We start from the raw sequence: 16,080 nt of genomic DNA, 5'->3' as shown, positions 1-16,080 counted from the left end.
GGTTTTGTTGAAGTTTAATAAAGTAGGATGGGAAGTAGAGTTTTCAGTTATCAGGCCCCTCTCCTTTGGAATCATCTACCAATCAGGGTCCGGGAGGCAGACACCTTCTCTACTCTTTAGATTAGGCTTAAAACTTTCCTTTTGATAAAGCTAATAGTTAGAGCTGGCTCAGGCTTGGACCAGCTCTTAGTTATGCTGCTATAGGCTTAGACTGCTAGGGCAACTGGCATACTGACACACTGGGTTCCTACCCCCCCTCCCCATCACTTACTTTAAGTCTCCCTGTCCCATTACATTTACTAACCATAGAACTTTCTGGAGTCCCTGAGTTCATTGTCTTGTAGGTTCCTCTGAGTCACTGCCGTAAACGTCCTGCTAGTGTGGATGCTCTCTCTCTCTCTCTCTCTCTCTCTCTCTCTCTCTCTCTCTCTCTCTCTCTCTCTCTCTCTCTCTCTCTCTCTCCCTCATATATGGCTGTCTCACATGAGTCTGGTTCTACTCGAGGTTTCTGCCTGTTAAAAGGAAGATTTCCTTGCCGCTGTAACTAGCTAAATACGGCAAGGTGAAATGCTCATGGTGGATTAAGAGGAGATAAGATCAAGTCCTGTCTGTAAGAAGGGACTGGATCGTATCCTGTCCTGATGTTGGGTTTTTGTTAATAATTTAACATAGAGTACGGTCTAGACCTGCTATGTTTGTAAAAGTATCCTGGGATAACTTTTGTTGTGATTGATTGATTGAAGTCCAATTGGAAAATACATTTGTAAATTATTTTCGTTTAGTCAGCTTGTGTCTATAGACTGTATGTCAATATGCCACTCTATGATTCAGAGCTAGTCAGAGGTGCAAGCATGCAGCAAGTGTGCAGTGCACAAACACTAGTGTGCAAACTCCATCCGAAATATTGTTAACAAAACAAGATGCACAAACAAATTCCAAACAAACTCAAAGCTATCATACAATCCTTGCAAAGACAAATTAAAAGATGAGGTATTTTCCACAGAACCACACATGCAAGTGAGCTTGTCCCTCCACCTTCTGCTATACCCGGCACTGATTAATTAGGCCTGAGATAAACTCAAAGGAGGCGTATTAGCTTTGCACTGTGTGTTCACCAAATTTCCAGGGGGACCATTAAGCAGATCAGCTCACACTCTCCGGCCAGCAAATCTGATTAAGTGAGCAAAGAGCTTCCTCATGAGACAATAATGTGGCAGAGAGTGAGAAGTCTGCCTCTTGAGCTGTGTGAAAGTGAGGAAAGTGGGCACACTATACTAACACTGAGATAGGACACTTTCTCATAGAAGGAGAGAAACCAACTGTTTATAGGGGGGCAGTTTTCCATACAGAGGTGTGTATTAAAGTAAGCTGCATTGGCTGAAAGGACAGCTCATTCATTCTGTGGGAAATTATAACTCAGGTGGGATGAAAATAAAACAGAGGTAAGAATAACTCTCGTGAAAGGGAACAGAGTCACTACATTCCTGCAACCCACCTGCACAGGGGGAGTGAAATGTATTAGTGTGGGCTCTACGATGTTGGATTCGGCATGAATCTTGCACAGGCGCTCTTTCAGCTCAGAATTCTGGGCTAGAGCCTGAAAAAATAACCATTTTACAATTTTTTTAAACCACAGTCAAAAAATATGCCTGGAGTTTAATAAACTCCCCATTTCGCTTCACCTCTAAAACTGAAATCAGGCTATAAACATGGCATTTCCTGTAAATGTAGAGCTGTGTGTTATGAATCAGACAAAGCCACAGGAAGTCAATACTACACCACTCACCCATTACTGACTCCATGCGAGTAATCAGGATGAAAAGCTAACAGCAGCAGGGTATTTTAAAGTCTAAGAAGAATGTGTTAGCGTGAAGAGCAAATAGTTCTAATGTGGCAAGAGAAGTCAGAAACATGTTGACCATGTGTAAGCAGAAGACAGAAATTAGAAAGGCCTCTGAGTGGGAGGCAGCAGCCAAAGGAAACACGACTGTTGAACATGCTCCTGTTCAGGTGGGCTGATATGACAGAGCCAGCAGCCAGTAATCCCTCTCAAAGGCTTGTTGATTTGTCACGCCTGACGAGTGGTGTGGGAGGACACGACATCGGAGAGGAGTGTATAGACAAAAAGAAAGGGCTCACTGATGGATAACATTTTGTGGTGTAGGTTTTCACTTACTGACGACAGGGCGTTCTTCAAACCAACAACCTGCGGTGAGGTAGGGGGGCATGTTTCATGGTCCAGACATTGTTTTAGTCTTTCTCTCTCGGATGTTAGTGAACTCAGGGCAGATGTCATGGTCGCATGCACTGCAGCAGAGAGAGGAAAATATGAGAAGGAGCTGGAAACTGTGTACATTTCAGCACGATGTAGATCCAGGCTATAACACGGTAAAGTGGGAACAAATGCCAAATTTTGATATCACTCATCTTTTAGTATTTCACAGCACACTTCATAATTGGTGCTTGGGAGGCTTGAACATTAATAAAAAGCGCTGGCAATGTTATCATTACATTAAACGAGGAAACATTTAGCCATTGCAAGCTGTCACTAATGACAGCTTTCAACCCTTTCACGGAAAAGGTGAGAACCGTGATGCATTCTGAGCAGCAATAATTTTAATTATGCAATTTTACGCATCAGGTGTTCAAATATGAATCTCAAAAACTCATTAAGACCCCTATTTTCCAAGCTTAGTCAAGAAATTGTGAGCAATTCTTTCATTAACAGCTCGGGGAAATGCTGAGATGCATCCTCCGAATCTTAATGAATGAAAACTGAGTTTATCAGTAATGAGCTCCTGCTATGGCTCCACAGGTGTTTGTTCCATTTGTGACAGACAAAACATCATGTTAATCCTCCCATCCATGAAAATAAACATAAAAAATGATTGGAAGTAAAAAACTTAGGCTTCTGAGGAATGAGAACTCTGATCTTGTTTTAACTTTCACTGATTTATACTTTGTTTTCTACCCTTCCTTATTTTATCAACTTTACTTTCTTGATGTTATTTACTTTAATCAACATTTTTTCTTTTTTTCTGGTTGTAATTAAAATATAGGGCTGACAACATTTCCCTCACAATTAGTGGCAACACGGCAGAAGTCCTCCTGTAGCTTGGCCACATCAAAAGCAGAATCCAAGGATTCTGTGTCGACCTTCTCATTGGCCATTGCAGCACTGGAGAGGTTTGGGTTAGAGGCATGGAGGCGAACAGAGCCAGAGGAGATGCAGCTGGGTACCTACAATAAAGCTGAGTGAGTACAGCTTGGAGGGACTTATAAAAATAATCAGATGAAGTGTTATCACACTTCATTTTCATCCAACCCCATTACCTGCAGAGTTGTTTTGACATCTTTGTTGTAGTTTTTGCGCCATTTCCTTGGAAGTCTCTTTTCCTTCTTTGGGCTGTCAAATGTAGATGCCTAATGAACATAATGGATGGTACTGGTGGTCAAGATAGAGTACTTTTATTTTAAGACAGGCTTTTTATAGAAAATACTTTCAGAACTGGGATTCTAACTTTAGAAGCAGGTGACTTGAGAGCAACAAAAGATGATAGTGGAGAGAAATGATAAAAGATGAAACAAGAATAGCTTTTGCATAAAATTCTGAATCGTCTTGTATTTTGAATATGCACAGAAAGATTTTTAATAGCTGTGTGTCTCAGATTGAATCTGTACTTCTAGTTATGATGTTCTCACAAATAAAGGTAAAATATTTAAAAAATAAAGTGCTGACCTGCAGTGCCTGGATAGATGGAGCAGAATAGGTGCGGTGGAGGACCTCCATACTCTGAAGCAGGTGGTTGAGCTCCAGCAGGTAAGCTTCACACACTGACAAATCTGTGCAGAGTAAAGATCCACAGTGAGATAAGGTTAAGAAGTTGTTTAAGCGAAATGACGCCAATTGAAAAGGAGCAGTTATTACTTGGTGTCAGTTACTTCAAAAATCACAAGGCACAGCTCTGTCATCTCACCTTTTGAGCACTTGTCCATGTCGTTAGATGACTGCAGCCAGGCTGCTACCTTGGCCTGGCTGCTGCAGCTTAAAGAAAAGGCTCCTGCTGAAGGCACTGTGGACTGCCTTCGTATAGACATGCACTGCAAGAGCAAAGGGACCTAAAGGTCAGTTCAATAACAACTAGCTTCCATAAGGTAGTCCTCTGTCAGGGAGGCTGTGGCTTCAGTAGATATTTCAGATACAATCATGATATTCAAAAACAGAAACACAGCCGTCAGGATAAATTTAAACACTTGCATAGATTTCATTAACAGTGTGCTGTATAGTGTACAGGTATACCTTTCTGATAGAGTCACCGTCAGGCATGCCAGGCGAGTTGGGGGAGGGGTAGTGGGGGTAGTAGAAGGACTTCTCATTAGGGTACATGGCAATCTCATTTTGCCGATAGAGTCGATGGTGACGCAGCTTGGACACCCATTCATCAAACAGCTCTGGTGACTTAATCTGCAGAGCGGATACCACAGTCAGAAACCAACACAAGGACAAGGAGGAGGCGTGAAGGTGGAAACACAGCAATACTCCCTTATTCACATAAACAACACCTAAGGTCACTCTAAAGTCACTTGAATGTTAGCATCTACTTCAGGAATCAGAAGAGAATAGTCTGAATGTTTCAATTTGTGTGAATCACTGAGGAATGGATTAAATTCATTAGCATTGTAGTTTACCTTCAAGTGATAAATATTTTCCTCAGCGTCAAGATCAATGCACTTGGATTTCTTTTTAATTGCCATAACAGAGAGACCAACGTCAATGCAGCCATGCAGTTTCCCTCTTTCAATCTGCAAAGTCAAACAGAAACGTTATGAGAATAACTGAAAACAGACAGACCCAATGCAACAGAGTTCTGTTTTTAGAGTGACATTCAGTGTAAAACTCAGCCCTGACAAAAGCCCAGCTTGGTGTCTAATCATGTGAGATTGGTAGGTAAAATGCACCGTGTGATGCCGATCAGTGATTATGAGATTGCGAGGGATTTGGGGCTTTTTGTAACCACAGACATAGATACATTTTCAGGGAATGACAGAAGCAGGACATCAAGAACACGGAGTATTTTTTATAACCTTCTGTAACTGAAAGGAAACACTGCATGCAGCCTGCAGGCTTTTGTACTCACATCAGCACTGCACTTTCCATACTTCAGGACGCCCTTGTCCAGAAAAAAGTATCTCTGCAGGCAGAAAGGAGGACATGGAAGGAGTTAGATATGCAACATCTCTGACAGCAAAAATGAAGTCACTGTTCTGACTCTGTGATCAAAACATGCATCTTGCTAATGTATGTCATTAATTTCTCATGCACTGAGATGTTTGTCATCCTTGCATCCTGTCTGCCTTTATTATTCTCACTTGATTGCAATCTTTCTCCCGCACTCTCTTAGTAAATGTGATTCTCAGTGCTCTTATTGTATATCACCAGAATCAGACTGGTGAAAGCAGAAAGACCCGAAAGGCTCTGACTGTAAGTCAATACTAAATGTATACAGCTCTATTAAACAACAAGCCATCAGCTAATGCATCTGAGAGGAACACCAAGATGTCTCGACTGTATCATCCCAGTGAAAGCTTTTAGACAGACCATGAACAGGCATTGACCGAGGTCACATGTGGCTCCTCTGTGGGTAAGATCATTTACAGAATAAGCTCATTCAATTAGTTAAAAACAAAACTGAGTCATGTCAGCAGATTTTTCGTAAAAGAGAGTGTGGTAAGCTTAGAGTACACACAGGAAATGGAGATGACAGTAAGCTATCAGGTGAGTCTAAAAATAAGAGAGAAAGTCTGTCACTCTGACAGATGAGTGGAGTGAGGTAAAAAGGGGTCAGTTAAGGACCTTGCGGGTGTTGGATTGTACCTTATGCCAGCCTTTCAAGGGCCATTTTCTCCTCTTTAGGAGGTAGCCCTCTTGCTTCTGTGGCTCCAGGACAGAGCTGAAGTCTCCACGCAGGCCCTCCACAATTTCCCAGCTGTCCTGTGGGCAGAATTTTCATCAGAGCAGACAGAGGAGATGACAGTCAAGGTTAGCGGACTCTCAAGTGATGTCATTTAAAGAAACAAGGGGGTTTAGCAACATAAAACAAGAGAACTCATCAGAGTGAAAAGCATATTGTAAAACCTGGCTGTTGATGTGGTGTCAGATGACTCACAAGAGAGAGAATGCAGCCCTAATAGGTTTTATGTTCAATGTAAGGCTTTACAGAGCGCTTTCACCTCATGGTCCCATTATAATATTAGCTTACCTGTCTAATCTGACTCCTCACAAAAATAATTTCCTGTCTGAGATTAGAGCGTTTAAATCCAAATCCCCTGCAAATACAGAGATTTAGATGATATTTCATCATAAACTAATCCAGATCACTCTGACATGTACTTTACTGGTAGGAATTCCAGGAAGGCAACATAAACAGCATTAAAACAGCAGCTTTTGTAACATATTTTGGAACAGAATATCGAATCATATTCAGGTTTATACAGCTTCAGGTGTATCAGTGCTGTTAGAAAATCAATTATTTATTCAACAGAAGATATAGCTGGTCAATATTTTGGATCAATCAAAAGGGAGGGACTTTTACACATACAGTCCAGGTTATTAGTTGTGAGAAGTACAATTTATCTTATGAACATTAACTTCTTCTCTCTTTCTGAATTGAGCGTTCAAAGCCCCTGATAATCTCACCAGAATATAACTTTTCCACAGAGTTGGGTGCCCAAATGCACCTTCATCTTTCACTATAGTTACAAATGAAGCAGCAACAAGAAGGACTTCATGCATGCTCTATGTGATTTTACATTGTGTGTGTCTGTGAAACGGCTTTCATTTCACCTAAGGAAGTGTGGGTTGCAGTGTTTCTCCAGTTTGAGTCATATTAGAGGAATTCCTCAATTTTTAATGGGGCTTTCTATCACTTGTTTTTGTGTAAAAGAGAAAGACCTATCACAAAATAACATGTTAGCCTGAACTCACACTGGATGTTCCCTCACAAGTTCATAAGAAATCAGTCTCTTGTGGGTGAGCCAACTCCAAGGAAGTGCCATGATTCATTTCTGGGCCACAAATGCAAAACGTGCCTTGGTGCCAACAATCAAAACAGAGTGCTGCTCGTGTCTGTTTTATATAATTGTTTAAGTAATACATTTAGATATTACTTTATAGACATGTTAAAGCATCTTAACTTAATATCGTGAGGGGCATCTGTTCACTATTTTTCACGTGAGACTAATTTACTTACAGTTATCATAATGTATGCAGGCTGATAATGCAGTATTCTGAACATTGTACCTGACAGTATAATTACATTTGTAATTATCTGGTTTTTAAAGGTGCAACATAAACAAAGTGGTTTTGCAGTTAAAGTAAAGACAAGGACTCGGGAGAATAGATGTTTACAAGTCAGACCAAGCAAAGAATAGTCGGGAAGATGCGAGAAAAAGGTCAAAAGGATAAATTAAATAAAAGTGATAAAACAGGCAGATCAAAAGTTGATACAAAATGATGAAACTCTAAATTTAATCCTACTGAGGCATAAACTAAAACACCCACACTCCTGGTACAGTTACCCACAGGGAGGTTTGAGATGACTGGTTGTTTTCTCCATGTGGTCCTGACTGTTCCAGCATACAGTTCAGGCTACATAAACTATATCAGTCAGAGAAGCTGGACCGCTGGAGGTTAGACTGTTTAAGATAAGCTATCACTTGTGAAGGCAGTTGGTGGATGTTGGGGGAGGGGTTTCATTCTCCCTGAAAGCTCGTCACAGTTACCTCGGAGACAGTCACACAATGAGTCATTGTCACACACTGCCTGAGCACTTTTCTTCAAGGTCAAAAGACACATTTTGGAGTTTAAGCAGTGACATACCAAACAAGAAAACATGCTTACAGGAATGGCTATTGGCAAAAGAAGACATAAATGAAGAAAAATACCCCAAGCCTAAGTAAAGCTGAAACATTTGGACAGATTATGTGAAGAATTAACCATATCCAAAATCCAAAATATTAAAACACATACAACTAGAGTGTTGTATGTGGTAGTGTGCTACCTATTTGCATCTCTAGAAAGCACTGATCAGAATATTATGACATTTTTTGTGTACACTGTGGGGAACAGGGGATGTGGATTTCAAGGATGTTTAAGTTTTAGGGTTGTAGTGACTAATTTGCTTGTCGTTTAAACAAAAATTCTAATTCTGACTAACAGACAATACAAAAATAAGAAATCACTCAGTAAACAGACATAATTAAACATCATTATTTAACACATCTGAACACATGATCACAATCAGGAATTTTCATTTTTTTTAAAGTGGTTTGCTGAGTGTGGCTAAATATAGCAGAGCTAGCAACACCAGCATTCGGTCTTCCTTGCAGGATAGGCAAGTGGCAGATGGCAGCGCTAAAGCTTAGCCACAACAAAAGACTAGCATTTCAGGCACAACATAATGAAAATATGAATAATTAATTCAACTAAATAGTAACTCTGGTGTTGAGTAGTGAGGGTGAAACTTTCATTCATTTAGTTAAATTAAAGCCAATATCACTAACGGGTCTCTGAGAGTGCACCTAGCACCATATTGCATTATTTTTACACACATAAAAATCAAGTAACATCTTTGTTTTTATTTTAACCTAGCTTTTAGCTACTTAAGCTAACATACTGGTCAAAATTTTATTTGGTCAAAACTCTCACATCTGTCAAGCAGTAAACCAACTTCAGTAGGCTGAAAGGGAAAAGCTGTTAGTTAGTCAAATTGTTTTTCTTGGTTAATCACATTTTCATTTGATTCCTTTTCTGTTGTTTACTCTAAAGCAGTGGTTGTCATCTGGTTAGCCTCAAGAACCACTTCCTCTGTGATAAAAACTGCCAATAACTGAAATTTCATTCAATGGTGGGTGACAACCAGTATTAAGGCACATTATCTCCACCCACTGTGCTTGAGTGAGCGTAAACTACCCTACCACTGCAAGCCCACTGCATCATAGCAAGCACAGTCCTTCAAAATGAAGGACTTTTGTTCCCACGCACCCACGACCCACTGATAATGGCTCAACATGGAGATCTGAGGCACTGAAGTAATGAAACACTTGTGTTGTGTGTCCCAAGGGCAAAATGTTAACATTTTCATTTAAAAAAGGAAATTAAATTGACAAAGTAATACAAGTTAATTATTATGCTGCCAACAGATGAGCACTGAACAAAAACATTGTCCATGCTGTGAATATCTTCACTTATTTGCAGGAGCACTACCTTTGGGGACATGTTGCAAAATTGCATTTGAGTAATTTATTGTGCTGAACCATTTTTGTTGACGGTGGTGATTTGAGACTGAGGCAGGGGTGGAAAATCTTTGTTAGGTGTAGCTGTTCTAGTCGCACTGCTTTCTCTCCTTGCTGCTGAAGAAATAAAATGCAAAGAGTGGCTCTGATAAGAATTCGTCCCTGGGCTTGCATTTATAAAGAGTTTGTGAGACCACAGGAACTATCAACATAAGTTTTTGTGGTGAAGCAATAACTGTCAGGTCACTCTCCTCCCACCACACAGAGAAATCCCTGTGGACTTGCAGTTTCTACATTTGCAGTACACAAACTCCATTATCAGATAATTAGAATGTGGAGAAGCCAGCAGTTCAGACCCTGGGACTATGAAAATGATCTGTAGTTTGATAACAGAGAATAACAGAGCACCAGAGTGCAGATTGGGCCACAGGATTAGTAAGTGACGTGACAGTTGTTGTGGGTTACCTGTCGGCTGTCATGTTTGGATGAGGAGCTGCTATTGCTGCGTGACACGGTGGATATCTTCTGTGACATGACTGAGCTGCGCTCCTCTGGACCCATCTCGCTGCAGACTGGCCAGAGCAGGCTACTACTGGAGCGCCAGGCACATTCCTCTCCTTAGAGAAAAAAAGGGTGGAGACATACACAGCATTAAGAGGAAAGCCCTTTAAAAGCCTTTTAGCTCTTCCCACTGAAAAATGCATAAGGTTCTGTAGAGTGATTAGTCCCATCTTGGCAAAGCAGAATTAGAGATGCATTGAGAAAAGCTTTGCTGTAAATTCTCAATATCAGCAAAGTAGATTGACAGACGAGACTGGAGGACATAAATTAGGAACCTAAAAGGGAAGAGACCGCAGCTTTAATAATTCATATCTTACACTTACAGAGAGAGATGATTGTGAGCATTTAAGGATCATAATCTAAGGCAGCTACAAGAAGTGGGTTTGTACATCAGTGTTGTACAATGCAGTCAGACTTCAAGCAGCCATAACAGAATTAATGCTACACACGCCAAAGTCCTTAAGCTATTCACTTAAAGCTCCTGTGAGTACTGGTTACGAAAAAGACTGAGATTTACAGCAATGCCTCTTTATGAGCAAACAAGATCATCAAAGACAAAACTGACTATTTCTACATTGTGATTTTTAATGTCTGTACCACTATGAAGAGGGGTAGATGTCAGAAGTGAAGACTTAGAGCACCAATCAGCTTTTAACAACTTATTCCACAGAAAATATCCACAAGTGATACATTTCATTATTAAAAGCAAACATGACACTTTGTAAGAAAGGAACTTAAAAAACATGTGCAGGAAAAAAATGGTCTTCAGTATTGTCAGTAAAAAAAATTTTTGTTTTAAGGTCTAAATATTGAAGGCTTCAAAAATTAATTTAGGAGTGATAGAGAAAAAAAATGTTAAGCTTTTAATCATGTCATGATAAATAAGTCTTGAGAAATAAGAAATATTTGACGTTTCCACCTGATGGCTTATTTTAAGACTTCTCACAATGTTCTGAAAATTTGCCAGATGAAAAAATTCCGTTGTTCATTAAAAGAAAAGGTTTATATATCAAGTCACATTATTTTCTGCATGTACTTTATCATAGCTCATACACTGATATACAGGCAGTATTTTAATGAGCTCCATTTTTGGCTAGATATTCTTTAATCTTTTTCTACGTTATACAAACAACCATCTGATGAATTTTTTAACATTACCTTTATCTATGTGGTAAATTAGCAGTACAGAGTATATTGTGTATAAGATATATAATTGAAATACAGTATATAAGCAAGAATACAGAATAACTTTCCAATGCTAACGTGGATAAATATTGTTCTCCTAACAATACATCGGCTCTCTCTGAGGCTAAATCTGTTCAGTAATTGAGTAGAGTCACTAAGTGTATTTAAAGGTATGCAGTTTGATCATTAGTGTAATGTAATATCATCACTTTAAGTGAGTGTGAAATAATTGGGGCTCTTTACGAAATGGAAACCCTCAGTCGCCTGCCACTCTTCACACAGACTCATTAACATTATGTACCTGGTCTACCACATCAGCACACACAGCCACATCTCTCTAATGCACTTTGATTGGCAGTTTGTCATAGTGTGGAAATAACCAGCCAAGCACGATGTGTTTGTGTATATCATGTGGGTGCACACTGGAACAAGCAGCGGGTCATTAGCTTCACTGTGGATGCAGAGCGGACTTTTTGGACCATTGGGTTCATTACTGCTTTAAAGAGCATCTGCATGACTCTGTTAACAAAGAGACGAAGCCATGATCACATCATTCTTTCTATCAAAGCAGTATTCATATTTTCACAGTATTAGTGGAGTTAGAGCTCCTGTGAGGGACTTAAGCTGAAACAGTTTGTTAGAGAGTAATCCACTTTTTCTACATGAACTGTATACATCATTTAATGTCAAAAAGGTTACTGTCACCTGTTTCAGGAACCAAAGTGACACCTGCAAATGCCAAAATCGAAAGGTACAATACATCCACATCTTGATTACAAAAATACAAGCTGGCTTGCGTAATTGAGAACACATTATGGGTATTTTTCTGGAACAGCTTGAGCTCAATTATCAATTTTACTGTTAATTAATCTCAATCAATTATTCTAACAAACTGAATAACCCCTTATTTTATAACTAATTTAATTTAGTTGTTTTTTTTAAATCTTATAAATCAGAAATCAGAGCAGAACCAAAGTTTCTGGCCTGTGTTTAAGTAAGTAGTCATCCATCCAATCTATCCATCTATTTCCTTTTACTTATCCAGGGCCAGTTCGCAGCTCACGGTGGCAAGTTGCCCCAAACATCCCTCTTCCCCAGCTATATTTTCCAGATGGGATACATAATCCCTCCAGCGAGCATCAGGTCAACCTCTGGGTCTCCTCCCAGTGGGACATGTACGAAAAAACTCCAGAGTGGGCACCTAGGAGGCATCCCAATTGGTTGCCCAAACCACCTCAACTTGCTTTGAGATGCAGGAGAGGGGTAGCGGCTTCTCCAAGCTCCCCTCGTGCAGAGTTCCTGTCCCTATTTCTAAGGCCACCTTTCAAAGGAAGCTCCTTTTAGCCACTTGATGTGCAGTCTCTTTCTTTGGGTCACTAGCCAAAATTCATGACCACAGGTGAGGGTTGGAATGTTAGTGAATCGAATGCCTTGCCTTTAGGCTGAGCTCCCTCTTCCCATTCCAGTCCAGTACAACGCTGGCATTACTGCTGACTCAGTGCCAACCTGTCAATCCTATGATCCATAGCACCTTCACTCATGATCAAGTTCAGTGAAGGATTTACTCCCCCACCCATAGGAAGCAATCCGCCATTTTTCAGCAAATAAAGGTGCTAACCTTATCCCAACCCCTTTGCATTTAGCTGCAAATTGCCTCAATGCCTGCTGGAATTCCCAGGCTGTAGAAGCCAACAGAATCACATCATCTGCATAAAGCAGATATGATAATCTGAGGCCCCAAAAACAGAAACCATATGGTCATAGTCATACGGACATTAAATACTGTACTTTTGTAAAACAGTATGGTGTAACATAAGAACACTATTGTATATGAATACAAACTCTATCATTCGTGAAAACTGTGAAGTGTGGTGCAAAGCTCTAGAAAACAAAACAGAGATTCTTATCGTAAGTTGTATTTTTTTGGGGCGTTATTTCCTATCTAATTGAGAAGACCATTGGATGGTCAGACAAAAGCATCTCCTGTCAGCTAAAACTGAATCAGACAAGGCACGTGTTGCCAACCACTTTGAGGCAGCAGCAAGGTTAATCACATTACCTGCTCTGCACATTTTGTGCAGTATAATAGCCACAGCCTTTTGTGTGGGAGAGACAAAGGCACAGTTATCTGAAACCTCCGTCCTTCAGCCCAGCCTACTCCAATAGTCTGTGTGTGGACTACAGGTTTACACTGACAGAGCACGCCGCCCAGAACGCAGCCACAACAATGGATCAAAGTGGCAGGACACACAAAAAAGAGACTCCATCAGCAGCAGGGCTGCACATGTTGCGCATTTTTATTAGCTCAAATAAGGCTACATGCAATTACCAAACCTCGACTGAGACAAACAAAGGTATGGTTAACCGTGATTCATGGGACGTTTAAAAGTAATACATCTGCAGTAGCAATCCAATAATCCCTATGTGGTTCACTCATCCACCTTTGAATGATCACGACAGATATCTCCCACTGCCACCCTTCAAGACACACTTTTATCTGATGCACAACTTCTCAGGCTTTCATCAGGGTGACCTCAGAGCTAGACGTCACAGCTACAGCGATCACCCTTTCACACTGACGAGCTGCTCTTTGGTAGTAATGAAAAATACAGTGAGTGATTGCAATTGCAACTGTCGTTAGATAAGAGAAGAGCTGGGGGAAAGTATGGATTTGTACCTCCCATAGCTGTTTTTCCTGTCAGTTAAAGACTGGGTAACAGAAGTGAGCAGATGTGAGAACATGTGAAAAAATCTGACAAAAGAAAACGGTGTGTTGTAACATAAAGACTGAAGCACATGCCTGAGCCCACAGCTGGGTTAAAGTGAGGACAGTGACAGGTAGTGTGTCTGGGTGTGTCTGTCTTGTGTGTGTGGTCAAAGAAACAGAGAGCACCGTGGGAACACTGACAGCTAAGTTTGACTAACATCAAGTCGGTCCTCCTCTCATGTCTGAGAAGCACAAGAAGCACAGTGTGCATACTACAAAATTAAAAACACATTCTGGGAAAGATAACAGAAACATTTCCTCTTGTGAAGATACACTCAAAAAACAAGCTTAGATACACTCCCTGTAGTCCAAGTATCTCACTGGAAATGTTAGCTTTAATGCTGGGACACATATTTAGTTTTACATGTCAACTTCAAACACAGTAGATAATCAGAAGAGACAATAAATATAGATAATATAATACAAGATACATATCTCATTTGCATATTAAGATAAAGCTGTAACTTCTGACCAGCTAATTAAAGTTCAGTCCATATTTACTATGCTAAAATCATCAATGTAAATCATTACATAAGCTTTACCCTGTAATTTTTAGGGGTAGGCACAGATATAGGCCTCCATGCAAATGCTCCATTAAAATGTCTCTTGAATAAAAGGCAAAACAATTTGCACAGGAAGGTGACAGACTTCTCTTCATTATAACAGCAAAGTGGGGCGGCTGGTACACATAACTTCTCTATAATGAGAAAACACCGTGACACCTTGAGGAGACAGACATGAACATGAGCTAAAATCTAACATCAACTCTCAGCTTCTCTCACTGAACAGAGTTGTTATTTTATTGGAAAAAAATTCAATCAGACCCCTGGACCGCAGGAAAAAGACCACATCCAAAGAGTGTGAAGAATTGTGTGAAAATCTTTCTATGGGAGGTTTTTTGTCAAAGTATAACAATGAATAAGGTATTCAATTTGACAGTTAAAGTAAACTTGTTCCAATATATATAATGATTTTGCTAATGGCTACTGATACTTCAAAGTATCTGGTATATATGAGTATATTGGAAAAGGTATTGCTGTGTATGCTAGTCCATACACTGATGCAAAAACACCCCCACTCCCAGGAAAAACAATGGGAAAGGAAAATAATCATGTGTTGATCACAAACAGAATGTGGTACTAGTTTTTTATTCTGCTGGCATTGGCGAGGACTCTGTATCAGCTCATTCTCAAGTACCGGAATCAGATTGAAGACGTTTTGAAAAAAAATGTATCATAACATTTCCATGTATTCAGCTGTTGTGTACCAGCCAATCCGAGACATCACTGAATGAGAGTTGGTATACCATGGCCAGGTTACCTGTCATGTACAGACAAACAAGCAGTCACAGACCCACTCACCAGCCATTTAGAGTCAGCAGTTAAGCACATTAAGCATCTTTGGACTGTGGGCCGCTAGAGTACCCAGAGGGAACCAACACATGCATGGGAAACATGCAAACTCCACATAGGCCAAGATTTGACAGGAATGAGTCAACAGAGTGTCACTGTTTAGGGAAAAAACAATTGCAGGCAAACAGAACTAATCACTGCACTGTAGTGCGGTCTATATTTTAACATTTCTAATCCTAAATTCTGATTCAGAGCCTTGACAACTCAAAATATTAAACAGTACTTCACCCTACAATCAAATAGCTTAAAAAAAATTACACCCCTACCAGAAGAAGCATCAAGGATATCTTGTGTTTGGCGCAAATAGGAAGATGTTAGCATTCTAAAAGGTTGAACTACGATGCATATCATGGTACTCACAAATGGTATCTGCTATAGATGCTAGCATGAGTGCAATATCACTGTGAGTAAATCACCATTGCTAAGTGCTGTGGCACAGAGCCTGTGCTTTGAGACACAGCCAAGACAGAAAAACATAGGATGGTCACAACGGATAAGATTAACAAATACATCGTTCAATATTCCTGGTTGATATAATTTTGTTGAATTAAAGCACTTTATGAAAATAGTTGGTGATCATTTCATCGTATCCTCACAAACAGGGACATATCAGATGGGTTCCGCGATTATGGCTCAACTGTTTCAGCTCTACATACAACTAGATCTCCAGGTGAGGTCATCAGTCATGTGACGTTACAGGACCTTCAATTGCACCACAAATGTTTTAATTATTAATGATGCAATTTCAACATTGAGCAAAAAGGACAAAAGGACAAAAGGACAGCATGGATCTCTGCCAAGCCCACTCTTCTATGGAATGCGTTATTCTCACACAAAGTGTCCACGCTGTGCTTTTGTAAT

General features: G+C 40.1%; 1 protein-coding gene across 2 annotated transcripts in view; it reads right to left on the bottom strand.

Moving 5' to 3' along the window:
* osbpl3b (oxysterol binding protein-like 3b) overlaps positions 1-16,080 on the bottom strand; it is a 36,238-nt gene that overhangs the window by 8,336 nt on the left and 11,822 nt on the right. Inside the window, exons 2-12 of one of the 2 annotated variants that reach the window (XM_034698786.1) lie at positions 9,760-9,911; positions 5,876-5,992; positions 5,139-5,192; positions 4,690-4,803; positions 4,301-4,465; positions 3,978-4,101; positions 3,740-3,843; positions 3,334-3,423; positions 3,081-3,240; positions 2,177-2,307; positions 1,496-1,597 (exon numbers count right to left, since the gene is read on the bottom strand). In XM_034698786.1, coding sequence (XP_034554677.1) covers positions 1,496-1,597; positions 2,177-2,307; positions 3,081-3,240; positions 3,334-3,423; positions 3,740-3,843; positions 3,978-4,101; positions 4,301-4,465; positions 4,690-4,803; positions 5,139-5,192; positions 5,876-5,992; positions 9,760-9,855 — 1,257 coding nt within the window. In that variant the 5' untranslated portion in view covers positions 9,856-9,911. The remainder of the gene's footprint in view (positions 1-1,495; positions 1,598-2,176; positions 2,308-3,080; positions 3,241-3,333; positions 3,424-3,739; positions 3,844-3,977; positions 4,102-4,300; positions 4,466-4,689; positions 4,804-5,138; positions 5,193-5,875; positions 5,993-9,759; positions 9,912-16,080) is intronic. The other variant, XM_034698787.1, reaches the window with a different exon arrangement.

This window comes from Notolabrus celidotus, chromosome 12 (assembly GCF_009762535.1).
Source record: "Notolabrus celidotus isolate fNotCel1 chromosome 12, fNotCel1.pri, whole genome shotgun sequence".
NCBI lineage: Eukaryota > Metazoa > Chordata > Actinopteri > Labriformes > Labridae > Notolabrus > Notolabrus celidotus.
This window is presented reverse-complemented; position numbering and strand designations above follow the sequence as displayed.